This window comes from Coprinopsis cinerea, assembly GCF_000182895.1.
Source record: "Coprinopsis cinerea okayama7#130 chromosome 10 map unlocalized cont3.10, whole genome shotgun sequence".
NCBI lineage: Eukaryota > Fungi > Basidiomycota > Agaricomycetes > Agaricales > Psathyrellaceae > Coprinopsis > Coprinopsis cinerea.
In genome coordinates, this window is record NW_003307535.1 from 1,022,521 (window position 1) to 1,044,622 (window position 22,102).

At 51.5% G+C, this 22,102-nt stretch overlaps 7 protein-coding genes across 7 annotated transcripts; 2 read left to right on the plus strand and 5 right to left on the minus strand.

Moving 5' to 3' along the window:
• Positions 1-982: 982 nt before the first annotated feature.
• CC1G_08769 (hypothetical protein) lies at positions 983-1,973 on the minus strand (the record flags this gene model as incomplete). The annotated part of the gene is made up of 6 exons (XM_001834086.1): positions 983-1,137; positions 1,194-1,400; positions 1,455-1,565; positions 1,620-1,669; positions 1,732-1,742; positions 1,806-1,973. The coding sequence occupies 6 exons, from the start codon at positions 1,971-1,973 to the stop codon at positions 983-985; spliced, it is 702 nt and encodes a 233-aa protein (XP_001834138.1).
• Positions 1,974-4,104: 2,131 nt separating this feature from the next.
• Positions 4,105-4,626, minus strand: CC1G_08770 (serine/threonine protein kinase; the record flags this gene model as incomplete). The annotated part of the gene is made up of 2 exons (XM_001834087.2): positions 4,105-4,409; positions 4,461-4,626. 2 exons carry the CDS (start codon positions 4,624-4,626, stop codon positions 4,105-4,107), a joined length of 471 nt encoding a protein of 156 aa, XP_001834139.2.
• Positions 4,627-5,343: 717 nt separating this feature from the next.
• On the plus strand, positions 5,344-5,853 carry CC1G_08771 (hypothetical protein; the record flags this gene model as incomplete). The annotated part of the gene is made up of 1 exon (XM_001834088.1): positions 5,344-5,853. The coding sequence occupies one exon, from the start codon at positions 5,344-5,346 to the stop codon at positions 5,851-5,853; it is 510 nt and encodes a 169-aa protein (XP_001834140.1).
• A 28-nt stretch (positions 5,854-5,881) lies between these two features.
• On the plus strand, positions 5,882-6,493 carry CC1G_15296 (hypothetical protein; the record flags this gene model as incomplete). The annotated part of the gene is made up of 2 exons (XM_002910343.1): positions 5,882-5,972; positions 6,027-6,493. 2 exons carry the CDS (start codon positions 5,882-5,884, stop codon positions 6,491-6,493), a joined length of 558 nt encoding a protein of 185 aa, XP_002910389.1.
• Positions 6,494-15,250: 8,757 nt separating this feature from the next.
• On the minus strand, positions 15,251-17,065 carry CC1G_09100 (hypothetical protein; the record flags this gene model as incomplete). The annotated part of the gene is made up of 6 exons (XM_001834091.2): positions 15,251-15,266; positions 15,315-15,882; positions 15,940-16,262; positions 16,313-16,463; positions 16,519-16,674; positions 16,732-17,065. The coding sequence occupies 6 exons, from the start codon at positions 17,063-17,065 to the stop codon at positions 15,251-15,253; spliced, it is 1,548 nt and encodes a 515-aa protein (XP_001834143.2).
• A 713-nt stretch (positions 17,066-17,778) lies between these two features.
• Positions 17,779-18,895, minus strand: CC1G_09101 (hypothetical protein; the record flags this gene model as incomplete). The annotated part of the gene is made up of 6 exons (XM_001834092.2): positions 18,628-18,895; positions 18,554-18,564; positions 18,453-18,502; positions 18,298-18,393; positions 18,047-18,241; positions 17,779-17,990 (listed from the first exon to the last, which is right to left on the minus strand). The coding sequence occupies exons 1-6, from the start codon at positions 18,784-18,786 to the stop codon at positions 17,779-17,781; spliced, it is 723 nt and encodes a 240-aa protein (XP_001834144.1). The 5' UTR covers positions 18,787-18,895.
• Positions 18,896-19,752: 857 nt separating this feature from the next.
• Positions 19,753-22,045, minus strand: CC1G_09102 (hypothetical protein; the record flags this gene model as incomplete). Its single annotated transcript, XM_001834093.2, has 5 exons — positions 19,753-20,405; positions 20,504-20,628; positions 20,692-20,832; positions 20,897-21,111; positions 21,167-22,045. The coding sequence occupies 5 exons, from the start codon at positions 22,043-22,045 to the stop codon at positions 19,957-19,959; spliced, it is 1,809 nt and encodes a 602-aa protein (XP_001834145.2). The 3' UTR covers positions 19,753-19,956.
• Between the last annotated feature and the right edge of the window lie 57 nt (positions 22,046-22,102).

Sequence of the window (22,102 nt, forward strand, 5' to 3'; positions counted from 1 at the left end):
GTGCCCCGTGTCTTGAAGCTTCTTTAACAGGACTGGATTGTATTTGTTTCTTTCGGCGCCCGGAGCGCACAGCCTGTGTCGAAGAACACCCACGACAACTAATTGTCGCTGAGCCGTAGCTGAACTCGGAGCTATGACGGTTGTCGTTCAGCGTTCAACAAGAGTACCGATTGGAATTTCCACATTCTGAATCCGTTTGGGAGGGTTCGTCGGCCAGTAGCCCAGAACACCGGAATGGAAGCTCATTCTGGGAAAGCGATGTAAGGTTAACGTCCAAACCCAAAGAAACCTCGCTACAGGCTAGATATGCAATAAAACATATCCGTTCCTTGAGGAGTGGGGTACAGGAAGCATATTAGCTAGCGAACTCACTGAGCAAATCTCCGACCAAAGTCGGTCAATCGACGCCACAGGCGACAGACCGGGCTGTGTGTTTTCTTCTCTCTGAAGCGTTCTCGTGGACAACGCATGCCCAAGTACACGTAATAGTACGATGACCCGACTCTGAGGCTACATTCTTCTAGTGGGAAGCTGGCTCTTGGGGATGCGGAATCGTATCAAACCGCCTTCACCATGTCAATTGATTTCAGAAGCCACGGCACCTCTCCAAGTGGTTAGCACCCCGGAGGGGGCATGGGTGTTACTACTCCGTATGTTTTCCATAATGTTAGAGCACGTTACTCTGGATTGGAGAAAGTTGATCATAGGGGTCGGACGCGTGAATTGGCCAGAGCTAGATTAGTTGGCGCTCTAGTAGTACGCGTAGCCATTGTCCATTTGTCCAGGCAATCACAGCTCACAGCTTCATCACGTAGATTCGTATGTAACATTTGAGAGAATAAGATTGGGTATAATCGAGAAGCGAGGACATACTACATACAGATCGTCCATCAGGAATCATACAAGAGCAGGCAAACAATTGTGAGTCACGAACAGCATTTATCCGAGGATACGCAAATAACTGCCTTCCTATTGGCTGGGTTTATTTCTTGAAGCGGGAGAAAAACCCTTTGCTCTGGTATTGCGTCGAGAGCATGGGGTAAGCCGAGTCACCCTTGAGCTCTCGTCGTCTGGCGATAAACAGAATTGCCGCAGCTACTGCGTTCAAGACGAGGACGACCAAGGTGATCCAGAACCCTGTTGTGGTTCAGTTTGAAGGAACGCTCAGAGAAGACTCAGAAGAGATATCTCACCTGGCCCGGGTGCTATCTTGATAGGGGCTCCATCGGGGATGTCGAACCTATTAATGAGGGAGCGAACGCGTAGGTGGAGCGCGATGTCGATCGCGAATGCGATTAAGGTGATGGCTGCTGCAAGGACACAGATCAGAGGAGCGAAGAGGTTGACTGTGTGTCTTGTGGACAACGATGCGCCGAGTGCGAGTCCAATGACTCCAGTCACTGATTATAGGGTTTACTAACTGGTGCACAAGGCATGGTTGGAGAGGAACGTACCAACAGGATGGATGGCAAGACCTCTCGTCCATCCAGGAGTGAGAGTGACGATTTCAAAGTCCTTCTCTTCGACATTCTCGAAAGCACCAATTGGGGCGGTGTATCCGGTTCCTGGTGACGATCGAATTTAGCCCTGGTCTCGAAAGATTGATTGGCGGCTCGTACCTCGCGGAACGCACTCCTTTTTATCATCGAAGTCCCACGAGCATGCCGTCCTTGCAGGTGCGGAGAGCAAAGTCAGCTGAATTACAACATGTGCGGCCCACGGTTCACTAACCATACTCCGAACTGAGAATTTTGCGACAATTCAATTAGCATCTTCCTCCTCTTTAAAAGCAATCTATCACTCACCCGTATGTCTTTGCTTAGCCAAGGGACGATGTCGCCAACCCTATCGTCGGTGATGGCGACGCGGGATATGTCCAGAGCGGACAGCCATGGTAGAGATAAGGAGACGAGGAAGCTCAAGACGAGCGCACAGACCAGAACAATGGTGCTCGGGACCCAAAGCTTGGCCATTGTGTAACTCGAGCACGGGCAGTGGGTGAACTTGGGTGGGGAATAAAAGCAACCTCAACTCACGCCCTCGCTTCCGCTTTCTTTAAGTACATGCGAAAAGTTAAATAAGGGCGCGGGATTGATGGGCGTCGCGAGCACTTCCAAATACAAATGCACATTGCCCGGTTGTTCCAGAAGCACATGGGCGCTGCTATTACGATTAGCCCAGTCAAGATGAAACACTTTGTTCTGGTGGAAGCCCAGAAGTGAGTCACCTGTCCAGGCACATCAAAGATGGTCGGGAACAATGAGGAGAGGGCGCCCGCACCGGCGCTTAACTCTTATAGTATTCTGCCTATGAAGATTGGACACAGGATAAAAGGGTGTGCGGTTGCTCAACGGCCATGATGAACGCGCAAATAAAATGAGTGCCTTTGGGGTCCCAAAGGGCCAAAGTGACTGGGGGGAGTGCGAGGCGCTGAAAACTCAGGCGCGCTGTGACTCTGAGATCCAAATCCCGCGCATGGATCGAAGCCGTCTCGCTCCCGTAAATCCTCGACGTTTCCTTTGACTCAGAGCGGAAATACGCTCAGCCTTTTACTGTACAAAGACAGCGCGAGAAGCAAGGGAAGCCATTTCTCGGACGCAAGCTCGCATTTGTACCTGGATCTGATTACCTTGCTTCCGCCGTGAACGGTGTTGACCAGCGGAACATTTACTGACCTCAATTCTATCGACCGCGCCCAGGCAGCCCAGCCCTCGAAGGGATGACGGCAATGGAAAACAACCTGGGAAATAGAAGTGCGGGTTAGTTGGGCAATGTGTTGTAGACTTGAATGATACAGTTGAATCAAGGGCTGAACGTGGTTTGGAGATCTATCCGCATCGCCGTGTCTATAGACCTCAGTAAACCTCGGGAAAACCTCAGTTTGTTGCTGTGCGCCCATGTCAATATTCTGATCGGGGTCGCCAAGGGGAGGTAGAAACCTAGAAAATCGACTCGATCAGAACATAGAACGCGGGAAACGCGGTTCATTGGAGAGACGCGTCGCGTAAGGATCTATTTTAGGACAACCGCCTACTGAAAAAGAACCCATCCCCGACGTACCCTGATGACGTCACTGCAGCCTCGAGGGAATGACGTCTCTTCTCTCCCTCGAAAGGCAGGGTTGGATTCTACGTCATATTGGCTCGATGAATCCTTTAGTACAATGGAGTCGGCAGGGCTGCGATGAGTTCACTCTGCCTCGTTGTGGAACGGCGATGGAAAGTGAGGTGGGGCTAAAGTAGATATAAGGGCCAGGTGGACTGGTTAAGGCCCCCCACCACACTGCAAACACACTATCAAGCATACAACCTCGTTCAAAACAACTTTACCATGGTAAGCGTGTGACGTCCGACTTCTACCATCGGCCAGCTATTGACCCACTGCGTTTTGCTGCATAATTACTTAGGGCTCAGTGTTCAGCGCTATCGGAAGCGGAATCAATGGTATCATCAGTGCCATTGCCAATGTCATAATGGCCATCGTCAGCGCCATAACATACGTGGGTATCCTCGACCTCCCTTCTCTATAACGTGGACTTACGCCTGTCGCGTTGAATTCACAGGTCATCGTTTCCATCTTCGATGTAATCACCGACATCCTTTGTTGTCGATGCTTTGGACGGAGAGGGAAGGCTCGTCGAACAGGCAGGAGGCGGTACAGGCGATACCAATATGGAACAAGCCGAAGGACGGGATACTATTAATTTGGTCTGGCCCCCTTCCCTCCCACCCTCAGATACCCTATATGCCACAAGGATTCCTTAGTGCGATCCTCCTGTAATGCCTAATCTCATGGTACCCGCGGCCATGCCCGACGATGCTCTGTACCAAACCAATTGACAATTTACACAACGGGGAAACGTTCAACCGTGTCTTTCAATGCTGGTGCAGATTTAGGTAGTAGTCATCGTCCTCGGGCAGTGGTCCATGACGAGTCGGGACACCCTTTACGGATTCCGACGGTCACTTCAGTTCTTGTCCTTTCTATCCACCGTGATACATCTATGCTCCAGGACCTCCTAAACAGGCGCAGAAAGAAGCACAAGAAGAGTGTGTACTCAATTCCGTGCTGGAATCTACAGACATGCGGGGACCCAGACAGGAGTTACAAATCTCGGTAATAATCGTCGTCCTCTGGAGGCGGACCGCTATGTGCCAGTACCCTCCGTACAGGTTCGGTTCGCGGCTGCATAACCGTCTTCGGGTCGATGTCTTCGTCCTCCCTGTCCACGCTGAGCCAAGGATGCTTTAATACTTCCTCAGCACTCGGACGTTCTCTTGGATCGATTTTCAATATCCAACGAATGATATCGAAGAACTCGCGGAGGACTAGCTTTGCATCATCGTCTCCACACGCGAGCTGCGATACCAGTTTTCCCCACTTTTGATCGGCAGCCTCGCGAGATACCTCTGGGACTGAGTCAATCATCACAACGCCTCCTTCATTGAAGTGCTGCTTACCGAACTTCTTAAGCCAATCATCCGATTCCCAATGCTTTTTCCAGTCTTCAGGAATTTCCCCGATGCAAAAAGCGACTTCTTTCATGTACGATTCGTCTGGGGAATAGGTGTGAAAGAGTTCCCGTGGATTTGATGCACGGGCTACAGCGAGCCACAGGTTGAACATGATCTGATGGATATCTTCGACGTGCTGTTTATAGCATTGGCCCTGTCATCGCTGACTATCCAAAGCAAGTCTGGTTGGCGTGCATTGTTCAAAGATGGTGTCCCAAGTATGTTCCTGCGTCTGCAATATCGCCTTCCTCACCTCTTACAAGTTACAACTTTGTGAAAGATGCTTTGCGCGCCCTGAAAACCTCGACGATCCTTCGGCTGGAAGCCGTACCCACGAGAAGACTGATACACTTATACACACCTTTGATCCGGGGAAACTTTGGGATGATTATGGAATTCGAGACGACGTGGTAGTACGTCCCATTCCCGCTATCCCTAAATGCTTCACATTTCAACGTGCTTCTCTAGCCTTTCACCCACAGCTTTCCTCGTGCTGATATCCACGAGTTAATGGCGCCCGATCTCTTACACCTAGGTCATCAAAGGAACCTTCAAAGATCATTTAGTGTCTTGGGTAATGGATTATATTCACCTAACCCATGGCGAGACCATGGCTCTTGAAATTATTGCAGATATTGATCGAAGGTAATGACTATCACCCATTTGGCAGGCCAAACACTGACGCCAAACGATAGAATATCTGCGGTACCAGTATTTCCTGGGGTGCGCCGGTTTCCCGACGGACGAGACTTTGCGCAGTGGACGGGGGACGACTCGAAAGCCCTGATAAAGGTAAAGCCATTTCAGCTGTCGCTCCATCAGTCACCCAATGTCCCTTGGTCAGGTCTATCTCGCCGCTATCACTGAATACGTCCCCAAGAAAATGGTCCAATGCCTGGCTTCGTTTCTCGAAGTATGTTATATATTTCGACGAAACGCGATCTCCACAACTGCGCTGGACCAAGCACGGCAAGAGCTAGACAAGTTCCACGAGTTACGGAAGATCTTCACCACCACAGGGACCCGAGACAATCTCTCGCTTCCTCGCCAACATGCCCTAAGTCACTACCCTTCAGCTATCGAGCAATTCGGTGCACCGAATGGGCTGTGCTCCTCGATCACGGAATCCCGCCATATCTCAACAGTCAAGGAACCGTGGAGAAGATCAAGTCGGTTCAATGCCCTCTCCCAGATGCTTGAAACGATTGCACGTTTGGACAAGATGTCAGCCTTGCGAAGCATTCTCGCCAAACATCGTCTCCTCGATGGATCAACAGCAATGGCAATGGCGCTTGCCTTGGGTGAAACTGAAGATGAGGACCTCACAATTTGGAGATGAAGACGTACCACCGGAAAGCTTCGATGACATGGACATTTACCAAGACAGTCACTTGTATGACATTGGTCCCGCACATGGACCTCGACTCGCATCGTCAGTTGTTCTGGCTGCTACACATGGTACGAGACCTATCCTTCCTATGTACAAAAAGGCTGATCGAGTTCTCTACAAAGAACGTCAGTACCCACGAACACTGCAAGAGCTAGCAACGTACATTCAAGAGCCCCAATTCACACAAGCGTTCCTCAAACACCTCCACATTCTTCGACATCCAACCCGGGTTGTACCAGACGTCATAGCCAACAGTGCGGATTTCACTGGGAAGATACACGTCCACCATTCGGCCGTTGCCCGCTTCTACGCCCCAAGCGACGCCTGCGGTGCAGGCGGAATGCAACGACAGATCATTCGATGCAATCCACAATGGCGCAGCCAGGAAAGGCGGGATACCGTTTTCGTTGCGCAAGGCGACGAGCCTGGGATGCAGGGGATGCTTGTTGCACAGCTTCGTCTACTGTTTTCCTTCACTGACCCATATACGGACCAGCACCACTCGTGCGCACTCGTGAATTGGTTTAACATGGTCGGCGATGAACCCGATTCGACGGAACCGGGATGTGGGTGGTGGAGAGGGAGGTGATTGGTGGTATTCGTCCGCTTCAGGTGGTTGATCTTGGTGCCGTCGTGCGTGGAGCGCATCTCCTCCCGGTGTATGGTCGAGGGCGATTACCAGAGGGGTTCTCGTTTGTCGACTCACTTGACGCGTTCCAGAAGTACTACGTAAACCCGCACATTGACCACCATGCCCATGAGCTGCTGGCAGGCTTCTATACACTGCATTCGACATACTTCATATAAAGCTATGGGGTACTACATCTCTGTCATGGACAAAGAAGACTCGAATAAATGGCACTATGTGAAGTTTGGCTCGTTGTTCGATGAACGAACGCGAGTCTCGGTACTCTCAACCTAAAAGAGAACTCTTCGGGCTAATGCGAGCCTTGGAGGAAAACCGTAACTACTTGATCGGGTGTCGGAAACTCGTCGTCGAGACCGACGCGAAGTACATTAAGGGAATGCTGAACAACCCAGGCAATGGGCCTAATGCAACCATTAACCGGTGGATTGAAGCTATCCTAATGTACCACTTCACCCTACAACATGTGCCCGGTAAAAACTTCGCAATCGCAGATGGCTTGTCGCGTCGACCAGCGTTTCCTGGAGACGAACCGACGACGCCGTATGACCATACAGAAGAAGAAGCTGATGGGTTGCAAGGATATGAGAAGCCTAACCCGGAAGATCCTGACCCACTCGAGTTCGAAGATTTCAAGCATGACATCGATACTCGAGGAGGATACTTCACGGAATCGGCACAAGTCATGAAAGACTTTCACGACGAGCTTCACTTGGGGGCGAAGTGTGACTTAGACGTGGTAGATGCGCGGTCTCAGTACGTTAACCTCGAAATACTGCCCGCCACCCCAAAGCTAGGGCAGGAGGAAGACTCACTTGAGTACCAAGGGTCTCGGCGTTCGAAGTTCGCACAAGCTTACGACAAGCGACTTGTGGAGGTAAAGGAATGGCTGGCGCGACCTTTTAGTAAACCTCTGGAGAAAAAGGGATACCGAAATATCTTGCTATGGCTTAGGACGGCTAGTCACTTCTTCCTAAGGAAGGGACAACTGTTTAAAAGGAATGACCGAGGACAACACCTCTTGGTCATCGAACCTAGTCGCAGGATGTACATTATGAAGGCAACCCATGACGCCTTGGGACATCGAGGCGTATATGCAACCAAGGAACTGATAGCTAGACGCTTCTGGTGGCCAGAGTTGGAAGGAGACGTCGCCTGGTATGTAAAGACTTGTCATGTCTGCCAGGTACGACAAAAGATGTTGGTAAAGATACCGCCTACGGTGACCGAAACACCAGGTGTCTTTCAAATCCTGCACGCAGACGTCATGCATGTGTCCCCCGCTAGCAATGGTTGTGGATTCATAGTGCACGGTCGATGCGAGCTCACACAATGGATGGAAGCGCGAGCACTAAAGAAGCAGAACGCCGAAACCATTGGCAGGTGGCTTTACGAGGAGATCATTACTCGTTGGGGATGCCTGCGCCGTATTGTCACTGACAATGGCGGACCATTTAAGAAGGCGACTAAGTGGCTTGAGAAGAAATATGGGATAACTGGAATACAAATCTCAGGATATAACTCTCAGGCTAACGGTTCCATCGAAAGGCCCCATTGGGACGTGATGAACATGCTTGCAAAAGCAACAAGTGGAGACATGCGAAAGTGGTACTGGTATCTACCTTCGATTACATGGGCAGACAGAATCACAGTTCGTAAAAGATTCGGATGCTCGCCTTTCTTCATGTTGACTGGCGCCGAACCTGTTATTCCATTGGACCTACAAGAAGCGACGTGGTTAACAGACCCTCCTAATGGGTTTACCACTACGGCTGAGTTGATTGGCGCCCGTGCCAAGGCTCTAGCCAAGCATCGAGATTTCGTGGAAGACGTGAGGCGCAAAGTTCACAAGGACAAGATAGCTAGGGTTGCGCAATACGAGAAAAATCACAAGGCTACCATAAAAGACTTTGACTTTAAGCCGGGTGACCTCGTCTTGATGCGAAACACAGCGATCGAGAGTAGCCTTGACAAGAAAATGAAGCCAAGGTACCTGGGTCCCCTAGTCGTCATTGCCCGAAACAAGGGAGGAGCATACATCGTCGCTGAGATGGACGGGTCAGTGCACCAGTCCAGCGTGGCCGCATTCAGGCTAGTCCCTTACCACGCTAGGAAACAAATTAAACTGCCGTCTAACGTCCATAAAGTCATTGACTTGGGCGCCTCAGGACTTAAAGAGATGATAGAGGAAACCGGTCCCGGAGACGAACTCGAAGACTATATGTTCAAGGGCATGCCAAAAGGCTCAGAGCGAGTCGAGGGCGAACTCCTGGATCTCGAAGAGGATGCTCAATCCGAAGCCGAACTTGAAAAAGAAGACTAGACTCAACCGAGGACGGTTGAAATTTTTAAGTTGGGGGGAGAGAGTATACCATACATAGCGAAGACTTGTATACTCTATATGTACAAGTCGAAGCTGACCTGAATTTTTCGCGCATTTCGCCTTAAGTCTCAATAAGATGAAAGGTTGAAGGAGCGATATATTCACAAAGAGGGAAAAAGCCGGAGCAGAAAAACCTCTAAGGTACTACAAACGCTCTAGCGAAAAGATTAAGGCGAGGCGTCTAAGACGTCGCAGGAGTCGTAGTCGCAGGAGCTACACTCGCAGGAGATGAGGCCGAAGGCTGAGTCGATAAGACTTCCTGCATCCGATCCCACTCCTTGCGAAGGAGATCGATGTAAGTCAGCAAGGTCCCCACTTCGTGCGCACGAATCAACATCTCGCGACGAAGAGAGTCCGAGATAGCTCGAGCCGCCTCGGGACCAACTCGAAGGACATCGTACTCGGAAAGCACGGTCTTCGCACGATCCAAGATCTGGCCGAACCACTCGCTCTGTAGGGCAATCAAATCGCCTACAGAAAAAGTGGTAAGTCTAGGTCGACAAGAAAGAGAAGGCAATTCGACTAGGCACTTACCAGACTGGACAATCGCATGATCCGGAAAGAAAGGGAGCTTTTGAATCGAATTGGCTTGAACCTCGGCCAGCTGTTTCTGCTCGGTCTTGGTCCGCTTGAAGGAGAGCGCAGAAATCTGATGATAAGCGCGCGAGCATAAGTCTACGACGCGGTACCATGAAGTATGGGAGACGTACCACGGAGGCTCTCTTGCTCGGCTGGATGTAAGAAGTCAACAGACGACCACCATTCAGGAATAGCGAGGGAACCAACCTCAGCGGCAGACTTAGGAGCCTCAGGTTCCTTGTCTGTGACGTCAGCCATCTACGACGTACGGCTAAGTCAGGCACAAGTGTGAAGTCGAAGAAGACGTACCTCGTGATCTTTGTCAACCGTCTTGGTGGCCGAAGCCTTGGGGGTGTCTTCGACATCGTCTCCATCAGTGTCAGAAATGTCGACGACCATGGCTAGACATGTGCCGAAAAGAAAGAGTTAATAGGCAAGCAACAGATCAGGAAGGATCAGGAAACGCACCGGCCGACTTGCGCTTCTTACCCTTACGGGAAGAGGAAGCAGGAGGTGTCGTGGTAGAGTTAGCTCGCGACACAATGTCGCTGAAGTCGCTCAGGTACGACGACAGCTGAGGCGGATCAGGTTGCTTGGCCGTACGAGCCCAATCCTTGTGAGCCATGAGCACAGCTCGGATGTTGGAAGCCCAACTGATGAAACTCGGAGTCTTTCTCCAAAGCAGTACGAAGGCTTCCAGATACGGCGCCCTACAAGGCATGAAAGCCAGAAGACTTCGGTCAGAAGTCGAACGAAGAAGAAGGGCAGAAACTCACGATAGTCGCTAAGACTTGCTGGAAACTCTGCTCGACCAAGTTGAGCATCGCCTCAGGGAAGTTGCGCTGGGGAAAACTCTCGGTCATGGCTCTGCGAGAGATCGCCAGAGACTTGACTTGGTTTTCAAGCGAGTCGCGGACAGCAGTCCGCTCGCGCTGCCAGAAAGCAATAGAAGCGATATTCGACATAGGGAAGACTAGCAAGAAGGGCGGAAACGAAAGTCGTGAGGGATGGAGTCTGACAGATTCCGCCTCCACGACGCCTTTTAAGTCTTCAAGACTTGGGAAAATTTCCTATGACGCATACTGGAATGCGGCCTAGACACAGTCGGCGGAGGCTCACCGTTACTGCGAACTCTGGTAGCAACCGGGGCGGAATAAGTCTAAGTGGCGCCATGTCACATGCTGAGGAAAAGCCCGTCGATCGATTGACTCGACTAACTCAATTGTTAGGAAAGCGTCTTGTCGATCGCTGGGTTTAGTCTCCACAGTTCTGTACTAGGAACTTGAGCCGGAGGCGTCTGGGGGCTTAGACAAAATAGGCTCTCTCCGGATATTCTGGGAACCGAAAGTTCCTTCCCATTTACTGGCACAAAGACTTATAAGGGCATCAGACACCCGGACGCGACTAGTCGTTAAGACTAGACGTCTTCTCAAAAACCACTCTTAGGTTTATCACGCACATAATAGACCAAGAACAAAAGAGAATTCGATTGGACTCTTACTACTACGAAAGGTATCTAACTACCTATAGTAAAAGTCTAATCACCCGAGCAAGAAAAGATGATGTAAAACAAAATTTGGGCCGTAGCCCGCGAGAGATGTACAAAAGATAAAGGCCCGAAGGCCGCCGACAGTCGAGAACACGAAAAAGAAAGGCGCCACCTAAGCCGAGACGTTACCTGTAGCCGCCTCCAACTCACCCTCAGTGTCTTGACGATCTTGAGGAGGGGAATCCAAGGTGGAGTCGAAGCGGGAACGTCGGCCGGAGCAGCAGGCTCGCTAGAAGACGCCTCGTTAGCCGACAGAGTCTCGTGCATCTGCGGAAGGAATTCCAACAGACTATCCACGGAGACTCGGAGGGCAGCGGCATCCGAAGGAGTAATGCGCTCGGCGATGGCCAACCGACGGATCCTCTCGAACGCCTGGAGGTTCTCCTCCGTACCAAAGACGTGCTTGAGGAGAAACGGGCGACCCCTAGCGACTTCGGCGCGCGAAAGGCGATCGACGAGGCAGACGACGTGTCGACGAAGACTCAGAGCGGTGGACGCCGCGAGTCGTTCTTGAGCCTGCCAGGTGTGGAAGGCGTCGATGATGTCGTTGACCTTAGAATCGAGAGCTGTAAAAGAAAAAGCGAAAGTTAGAAGAAATCGACAAATAAGTAAGGGAAACTAAGGCTTACCGTAGGGAGCGGCCAACGCACCGATCCAGAGGTGGTTGTCGCGCTTGGCCTGACCGCTAGGCGTGTCGACGAGCTTGCAGGAACAACTCCTAAGGCCCGAGGCGCACCTCGAACACTTGGTGTCGCAGCCTTTTCCGACGCAGTTAGCCGAGGGGCCCTGAATAAGCGCGCAAACTGAACAGCGCGGTCGAAACTGGAAGAGAATAAAGTTCAGAACGAGAAGCGAAGAAGTAAAAAGTCGGAGACGTACCGCAGGGCCCAGATGCTCCTCATGGAGGCACAGGTCGGCCACAGCCTGGAACCGATTGCCGTGCAGGACCGAGGCGTCCTCTTCTACAGAACCGGCAGCCCAAGACGCGGAAGGAAGAGCCTTAGGGGGCGCCTTCACGCCCTTCTCGATCTTGACGGGAGGCGCAGAGATCTCTTCAACCTCGGAGCTCGAGGAGGACCGACGACGGCGCTTCTTGGACGACGCCTTGGAGCTGCTAGCCCTGCCCTTCTCAGAGACCAGCTCGTCGTCCTCGTCATCACCCTCTCCCTCCTCTTCGACAACCTCGACTTCCTCAGAAGACTCCTCCTCGGAAGACGCTTCTTCCTCCTCGTCGTCAGACTCGACGACACGAGAAGTCTTGAAGGGCGAGACCAGCGGGGCCTTGCCCTTCGACGAAGAGGCCATGGGAGCAGGCCCAGCCGACGACTTGGGCGTGGGTTTGGCCAGAGGCGAAGGATAAGAAGGAGGAGGCGGCGGACGAGTGGCGCGGCCGGGACGAGGACGAGAAAGGGTGACAGAGTCGGGTGACGCGAGACGTTGACGTTTTGGCGGCGGCGACGCTGGCAGAGCACGACGTTTCTTTTGAGCTGCCCGCTCATCTAGAAGAAGGAGATGAGCTTAAGGATAAAAGAAAAGAAACTGGTACTCACCTGCCTTACGCTCGAGGTCTTCCACCCAATCGCGGAACCCATCAGTGTCAAGGACAGTTTCCCATACGGCCTTCGCCTTCTTCAACGCAGGGGGGTGTGGAGCCTTATAGTTCGGCGGGATCCACCCCGACTGGACAAGCTCAGGGAACTCGGCGTCGGTGGCCAAGGCCGCGAAAGTACGGCTGGCCGAGTAGGCAAGGTCGTGCGCAAGGGAAGAATTGTCAGGGTCGACCAGCGCGTTCTGGAAGACGAGGACTGGGGATCAGAAAACGATCCGACAAAACAAACGACCACCGAACGTACCCAGTCGGCATGAACTGACCTAGACAGCGCCGTTAGCGATTCGTCGTCCGGACGGCGTCGAAGCTTGATAGCACGGTCCAGCCAGAGAGTCAGTTGACCGATTGGACCGGAAGGCTTAAGGCTTCGGAGCAAAGGGTCGGAACGTGGCTTCTTGGACCTTTTGGAGGGTTGGTTGTTACGAGCCATAGGTGAGGAAAGGAAGGAAAGGAACCTGAGGACTCGACCTCTGTGACCTCAGGTTTAAATCAAAAATTGGTGTTCCAAAGAAGCATCTAAATGAATGTTCTGCGGAAAACCAAGCCTGGTAACAAGGCAGAACCAAGAGATGGGCGATATGAGGCCTGGAAACCGCTATGACACGAAAACGTAATAGTGGCGGCCAAGGTCTCATGTTTCAGCCTAAGAAAGGAAAGTTGAAGACAAACCGGCGACTTATCCAGCCTCGAGGCTAGAGGAGCGTCCGGTTGAAACAAGGAGTGCGATAAAAAGCTCCGTGACAGGACTACCGCAAAGTCTAGGGAGGACTATAGGTCTCTCGACCGTAGTTTACTTAGACTCGAAAGCCAGGACACCAACCAGACTCGGTGATTAAACGGTCCGTTTAGACCAAGTGTCGAGACTCGCATTCTCGAAGAGTTGGGCATGTCAGGGACAACCAGAATCTGGGACGGCTGCGCCGACTATACTGACGTGGAAGTCAGAATATTAAGTTGGGGGGAGATGATACGCCGATTTTGCGGCTAGACTTCAAACTGAGCTCAAACGGCTCTATTAGACTCGTCACAAGTGTCTACGTCTAGCCTACAACTAAGGAGTCTTCATTGATGAACCCCAGACCAAAAGCGCAGCGAACCCTTTGTGAGTAGCCTAAGGCGCAGGCCCTTACCAAAAACGCTAGTAGAGACTCTAGTCGAAGGTACCGCAGGAAGCCTAGCCCTAAGTCTAAGACTCGTGCGCGACGTCTAAGTCTTATGGTTTGTTACCTTTCGGGTCTGAACCTAGATCTTGAACCAGGGCGAACTCTACCCACCTGCGACTTGAATATGAGGACTTAGCTGTACCAGCAGAGCTCATAGGGCAAAAGCCTAACCAACTATAACCCTAGACGTGACGACTCGACGAACCTAGTCGAGGCATCGAGTCTAACGGATCACCAAGTCTAAGAGTCTAGACTGGTTCCTCCGATTCGGACGACCTAGCGGAAGCAAATGTCATTGGAGTTGATGGACCAACCGGAAGGACCCCCGACGCCGACACACCGCATTGGAGCGGGACGACCAAAGAGAGAGAGAGCCAAGTCTAAGGTGGAGCGCACCACGTCTACGATGAGACCTCGGCCGATCAGTAACGGACCTCGGGACTGTCTAGAAGTTCACGGCTCTCCGCCGAAGGAGTCATAACTAAGCTCCTGTGGAGCAATGTCGATCAAAGTCTGACCCACCAGGTGGCGAAGTGGATTTCCCCCTTATGGAACCGGAACTGGGTCATGGCCGCGTCGATCACGGCAAGGCGCCCGGCCACAAGCCGTCCTCGGCTGCCCTAATAAGGCAAGCCTAAGCAAAAGTAACCGCGCGTCTACGAGCGCCTAATACTCGAACCGTTCTATTTCTATCCTATCTATCGAAGCTCGTGTTTCTTCTGTTCTATTTCTGTCTCTCTTAGTCTGCCTGTCTTACCTAGTCTTCCTGGTTTTTCCGTCTTTGTTTGTCTACAGCCTTAGTACACCAAACACTCTCCTCATGTATAAAAGCTAGCTAGTTCTCGCTCGAATTCTACAGATTATCGCTGGCAGCTTTTCTCCAGGATAAGACTCCGTGAAGTCCGGCGCGACTCAGCACGTTAAAGGTTTGTCGACTCGGCGTAGATCGACTTTTGGGTTATTCTTTGGCCACTTCGACTCGGTGTAGATCGATTTGGTAACAGTCGTCCCGGCGTGTTCGACTTTGGTTTTCTGTGAGCACCGGCGTCGTGTCTCCTTGACCTCTTTTGTGTATTTTCTCGACTACTCAGTAGCGAGGAGGTGGTGGTACCCTAGTCTAGCTAGTGGTCTGCCTCTGCACGACTTATCACTTCGCGCCTTGAGCCTACAAGCTCTTGTTTTACCTTTTACCTTCTCACCTACTGTCCGCCCACTCCCGTGCACCCCCCTTCGAACCTTTGCATTGTTAAGGGTTTGTTTAGTTCTAGTGCCTTCCTACATACCGTCGTTCCTTTGGGTGAAGTCTAACTTCATTTGGCCTTAGACGTAGTCTTTGGTTGGGTGTAGAGGATTAGCCTTTTCATTTCTTTTTACTTCTTTACCTTCACCTGCCGGTTCGGTTGGTGTGTGTGTGGTTTTAGAGCCTCCCACCCCTGACCGCGCATCAGCGCATAGTAGCTCGAGCGAAAATGACACCGCACGGCCTGACCAGAGTCTGGTCATTGTGAGTACGCTCCCTCCCCATCTGGGCGGAGAGCTTCTTCCCATTCCCTTCCTCTGACTTCTTCGAAGGGCAGTCGTCCGGTTCCATGTCGTTGGTAGTGCCGACTGATCCTGGATTCTTTTCCACCTCAAGCATTACACCTCTGTCGGTGACCACATAGTGTTCGATGTCTTCTTGAAGGTCCTGGGAGGGTATCGTGCTGGAGGTAGAGATAGCTTCCAGTGGCTGGGAGACACGAGCATGTTGGAGACGGCTCTTCAAGAGAAAGGAGCCAGTGCTCCGCTCTTTGCTCCGCTGCTCCATCTGCTGGTGAATCGGGTCGCTGCAAGTCTTCATGGGCTTTGACTTGGTGGTCCCATCGGATAAGCGCTCATTCTTGAAGACTACAGGCCGGACACAGCCCTTTACAGCGCACAAGTAATGATGGAAATAGTGCTCAGGACAAAAACGATGTCGATTATTCTCGAGAGGAGTTGTACAGCGGAAGACGCCACAGCAAGGGCGTCCTATACTAATGCCATCCATGACAATAGCCTGTGTTGATACTGAGAAAGCTCAATGAGAATCATACCGTTCTCGCCGAGTAGAAGGTGTGCACGTACTGTAGGATCCGTCTAAATCACGATACACCCGCATGCACTTGTCGCATGCATGGCGAACTGCATCCGGCTGGCCATTGAGTATAATCCATTCGTTCCTGGCCTCTAGCGCAGCCTGGAAACGCTTGGATTGGTCCCCACTATGTGGTACCTCAAGGACAAAACCTCGCCGACGGCAGTCCTCCAGCAAGCTCAGGATGAAAAATCCATCGCTTGCATGCTCCTGTCGTAGCTCAGGGGAGAGACGCCAAAATCTTCGGTCATAGCTTTCCTCGTCATTGTTGAATGCTGCGCTATAGGATGCTGCTGCATTGGAGAATGAATACCTGGTGGTACAGTCAATCACTTGTTAGGCAAACATCATAGCGACACATACCATCCAAACAGCATCTGTGTTATCCACAGGCGTATCACAGGTACGTGAACAAACTGGTGCTCTCCAACCTGAATAAACTCTGGCATTGCCTCGTAGTATCTCCTCGTCTTGTCCTGTACCGAGTAGTTGTGGTGGTAGCTTGTATTGCAGTCTAAATCCACGAGAATAAGGATCATTCAGCCGCAGAAACACGTCTAAGAGCATACCTGGACAGTAGGTTACCACCTCATATGCTGCCTGAACACCATCGTCCTTTGTGAATGCCAAAACTGACGACATTGAGAGCTCGCGTTTGAGGGGGTTGGTACGGGTGCAATCGTGGTTTATACAGTGAATATTCGGAGGGTACAAAGTATAAGCCACTATTAGAATGCCACTATCAGCTCTCGGTTATCTGTATCTTTCAGAATACAACGTACCTATTCCTAGAGGCCACCCATAATGACGAAAGAGACCCAGCTCTTCCTTGGTTGGTCGTCCTGGGTCCATATCCCATATCGTATCCTTCAAGACTTGCCACATCTCGTCGATTCCCTCCAACGAGATATCTAATGCCATTGAAACAAAAGTGGCGATGGCAGTTGGGAGTGCGGGAGGTGCTTCGTCTTGATCTGTAACCGGGATCGTCTGTGGCTGGAGGATATCGCGTTTAAGTCTTGCGAGAAGCCGCTTGTAGAGAGCTAATGTTTCTTCTGAGAAGTTCCAACGCTGCGACAGGATAGACAATCTTTGATATAACAGGTATGCCTCCATTCTGAGCGCACCCCACACACGTAGAAACAGAGCGAACAGACTTAGAGGAGGGCTGGTGACCGGCGAGATGGGTCTGGTGACCTTTCAGTCAGGTGATCGGCGGACTGTCCGTGCGGACTGTCCGCCGCGGATTTTCTATTTCCTGGAAGCTCTCCAGCAACCAGGGCACTCATGGACTTGCCGACTTGCCGGCTTATGATAAGGGAATAACTGCGATAAGCGGATAATTGATCGGGGCTTTTGCTGATCTGGCAGGGAGTCAGGAAACAAGTGGAGATTATCTGTTCTACTCGTTATTGGAACAATTGTTGAACGCGGAATCATGACATGGTTCAACATTGAAACCAGGCAAAGGCTGCCGCGGCCGTGGACAATTGTCTTGCACGCCTCTCACCTTATGGACAAAGTCAAGATCTGAAGCAAGCAGCGTGACTCACGGGCTATCTTGCAGATGCATGTGGTGTTGAGTCCGCCGTCAAGGTGACGGCAAGCTTCGGCAGTAGTTATTATTAGTATAAAGAAAGGGGTATTAGGATGGGTAGCCATGGAAAGCAATAGTCAAACAAACAACTTGAAAGCGGTGTCCAGCATTGGAACAACTCCGGTGTCGTAAAGTGGTCATTAGATAGAAAACGGTGGCGGGGAAATGCGAAGGTGCCGTCGGAAGGTCCTTGAGATGTGTGAACAGTACAAGTAAGCGACACATCGCTCAATTAGTTCTTGCGGAAGCGGGAAAGGAAGCCAGACTTAGGCTTCTCGTCAGTAGCAGCGGGTTCTGCAGTATCAGCGGCGGGGGCGGGGTTGGCCTCGACGGCAGCAGCAGTGGCGGCAGCCCTCTTCTTGGCCTTGTCACGGCGACGACCGAAGCATACGGTGCAACCGCCCAAAAGAGTGAGGAGCAAGCTGGCAAAGACGAGCCAGAAACCTATCAGGAAAACGAGTTAGAATATCTGATCCAACCAATCGTCAAAGATAACGCACCAGGGGAGACCTTGGTCTTGGCATCAATATCGAGGTCGTTCATCTTCTTCTTGACGTACGCGAAGAGGGCAATTTGGATAGCGAAAGAGATGAGGTGCATGATGGCAGCGAGGAAGGAGACCAAAGAAGCGAGAAGCGCAACGAAAAGGTTCGTTGACAGAGACAAGCATAGCGCGACGAGGGTGACGGCAGTGGCTGTGGTTCAAAGTAAGCTACACAGGCGCCAGGAAGGCATGGTCGGCTTCACGCACCGAGAGGCTGAACAACGAGACCGCGAGTCCACGATGAGCCAATAACGACTTGCTCAGCTCCGTCGGCGGTGGAGACGTCGACTTCGTAGGCGTAGCCTGCAGAATTATATGATAGTGAGCCGCAGTTCGTTCATCCGTGCAAACGCCAGTCGTACCATTCTTCTGACAGGTCTTATCCTCCTCTTCATTGTAGTAACACGAGGTCCTTCAAGATTTGTCAATACAACACTCTCCTGGCAACATTGAGAGTTCATACCAAATGCCGAACTGAAAAGGAACACCTGTTAATGACCCCTAACTAGCTAGCAGACCGACAAGTGGAAAACTTACGCGTAAGTTGGTCATTTCATTTTCGACGAGACTAGGGGTGAACTCGACACGCGTAATATCGAGCGTAGGGAGATATGGCAGGGAGATTGAAGCCAAGAAGCTCACAATGAGCGCGACAAGGAGGAAGACGATCCCAGGAATGCAGAAGATTTTAGACATCGTGGTAGTTCGGCGCAGCCGTTGTCCTTGATGGTTGACGGCGATAGGAACAACAACAACGGCGACAGGAAGGTCGAGCAGAACTGGGACGACGGTGAGCGAAGGGGAGACTCCAACCCTCCGTCATACGAGAAGTCGGGGGATTTTATTCATTTTTGACCCAACTGCAAATCCAGGCATCATCTTCTCACACTTGCACGTTTCGGAGGCGTGTTGGCCCATATGTCCAGTGTGATCAATCCGAATGGAGTAAGTCCTGGCTTGGCACATATCCTCGGTGTCCTTTTTCGTCGCAAATGAAGGATGGTGGCGGCTCTAGTCCCTCTTCTCTCATCGTTCCAACCGAATATGAAAGCACGTTTTCTGAAGTAACTGCCCAATTGCTCTCGCATTCCCCAAAGAAAAACGAGGAAAGTAACCCTGAACCATCACTTGACATCCCTTCACAAAAATGCCTGCTTTCGGGCCTGCCACATTCAGGGATCAGGGATAATAATTTGAAGGTCGGGAATATACCAACGGCAAACGTCCGACAGACATGTTCCGTTGACAGATGGGAATTGAGGAGCATTTGTTATTCGGAATAGGTTTTGACAAAACGAAGGGCCGCGTCGGTATTCGGTATTCGCCCTGGACCTCGCACTTCATTTTTTTCAGCTTCACATATATTTTTTACCTCAGCAGCAAAGCTCATGGCAGGTAGTACTTTGTGGAACGCCTGAGGATCCTCCTAGAAAGATAGGAAAGTCTTCAGGAGGCCCAATGGAATCAGGTGCTTGGAAGGCGATGATCTTTTTGCTTCCGACTCGGTGTGAAACGCGACGCGAGGGAAGACTGTGCAAACCTGTGCTGTCGACGTGACACTCTCATCGCGTCGCATGGTGGCCGACACTTCCTTTCACCTCGATTTTCAAATCACGCTCAGCGAAGGTCCACTGAAAAGGTGTGAGAGAGGAAACTAGATCAGACTAGATCACCGTGATTACCAACATCATCGCACAGGTCGAGTATAAGTACAAACAGGAAGGGATTAACTACAACAATGAGCTTTTGACGATGTGTAATACGAAGGTCATGAAGAGAAAAAAAAATAGACAAAACGTCTCATAGTCCGCTCAAGTCGAACCTGACAATGATTCATGGCATCCCAAGATCCAAAACCCGACGAAATTAGAGCTCGCCTTTGACTTTCTCGCCAGCTCGTTTGATCTTCTCCCCAGTGTACTCCCTAGCGTCACCCCACTTGTCTTCGGCCCACTCCTCAGAATCAGCAGCGCGAGCCTTCGCATCCTCGTACTGAGCCTGACCAGCTTTCTTCGCTTGGTTGTAGCCTCGGTTGGCCTGGTCCTTCGCATGGGCATACTGAGCGTCACCAGCCCTCTTCGCATGCTGGTACTCGGCGTCAGTCCTCCTCTTCATATCCTCGTACCCCTCCTTCGCGGCGTCGTAGTCCTCGTGAACACTTCGCCGAACGTCAATATAGCCTGTGGTCAAGATGTTGAGCATGCGGGCAAGAACGTCCTCGACCTTCTGTGCGCTATCGTTGGCGAGCTCTCGAATCTTCTCCAGAACGGTGTCGGCTCGGTTCTCGGCTTGTACCCATCGGATACGCGTCTCTTCTGTCGAATCGAGCGATGATTAGAATCGACGATACACAGATGAAACAAATGAAAGGCGATGCATGAATGAAACAAAAAAAAAAAAAAAAATCACTCACGAAGCAGTCCAGGTCGACCTCCAGGAACCAAATCTTCACTCACGCCGTGCTCCCGAAGGTACGCTCGGAGGCGGGCATCCGGCCAGGCCAAGTAGGCCGCAGTCTTGGCGTTAACGTCGGAGTACCTAAAAATAGTGCGCGTGAGATCACCCCTATTCGAGCTCGAACAAAAGGAATACCATACTCACTTCTCCTCAGCCAACTTAATGAGCTCGTCTCGCTTCTTTTGTGCGTCAGACCGCATGTAGCCATTATCGATGAGCCATTGTCGAAGCTGGTTGTCGGTCCAAGCATTCCAGAAGGTGTCTTTGGCTGAGTACCAGTTGTCGCTGCAATGGAAGGCAGGTTGGTTCAGGAACAAAGAAGTGAAGTGGGAATGGTAGACAGACGTACTTGACCATCTTCAACATCTTGTCGCGACTGACTTGAGCGTCGCTCTTGATGACGTCATGATCGACGAGCCATTGTTTGAGCTGGGAATCGGACCAAGTGTGCCAGAATCTGTCAGAGGTGTTGTAGTAGTACTGCTTCATCTGGTAGATGAGATAGTCTCGGTTTTCCTGTGTGGTCTCCGGCTTGACGATATTATGGGCTGCGAGCCAATGATGCTGTAAGTCGCCGCAATCAGCCTCCGCATGCTAAAGAACACAACCACCAACGTACCATATAACTGTTGCTCCATGCATCCCAGATAGGATTCGCAACCTTCCCCCATGCATTATGGACCATCTCCAGCAGCTCTTCCTTCTTCTTCTGTTCATTACTTTTAATCAACCCCCGTTCCACCAACCACGACCTCAGCATATTGTCATCCCAGGTCGAATAAATATAATCCTTCGAATGATCAAACGCTCTCGCAACATCACGCGTAGCCTGCGCAGCCGCACTCGCCACGCTCCTCGTCACCTGCTCCGCCTTCTCACTAGCACCAGATACCACCGAGCTAGCAGTCGCACGGGCACCATCCGCAAACGAACTGGCAGCGTTGTTGTAAGCGCGGTACCTCTCGTTCGCCATCAGCACCAGCTTCTCGCGGGGACCTTTAGGCGCAACAACACCCTGCTCCAACAAAAATTGTCGAAGGCGGCTCTCATCCCACTTGTCGAAGCTGGTGTCACGGAGGTCGGCGTAGGCTTTTTGGGCAGAGGCGTATTGGTCGTATGTCCATGTTGAGACTTTGTTCCAGTTGTCGCCGACAAGCTCGCGCAGCTCGGAGTCGGTTTTGGCGTGCTTGGGGAGAGCGATGTTGTGGACGTCGAGCCAATCCTGAAGTTGCTTGGAGGTCCATGTTGTATAAGGAAGCGCCGCGGTGTGGGTTGAATCAGAGTTGCTGCCACCGAACCAGCTGGCCTGGGCGGCGAGGGTGAGGCTGAGGGTAACAAAAATTGGTGTTAGTCGCATCGTTTCGAATGTTTCGTCGGCGGTGGTGAATGAATAGGAGTCAAGAGGGAAGTTGGGTTGTGCGGAGGGAGAATGGGTTGTTTGAGATTTATAGATGTCTCGAATGACGTCATGCCATGACGAACTCTCCTCCTCCCCCATACGCACTTGTCTGCGTTATGTATTGGAGCCCTACACCAAAGTATAAATCCACGGGCG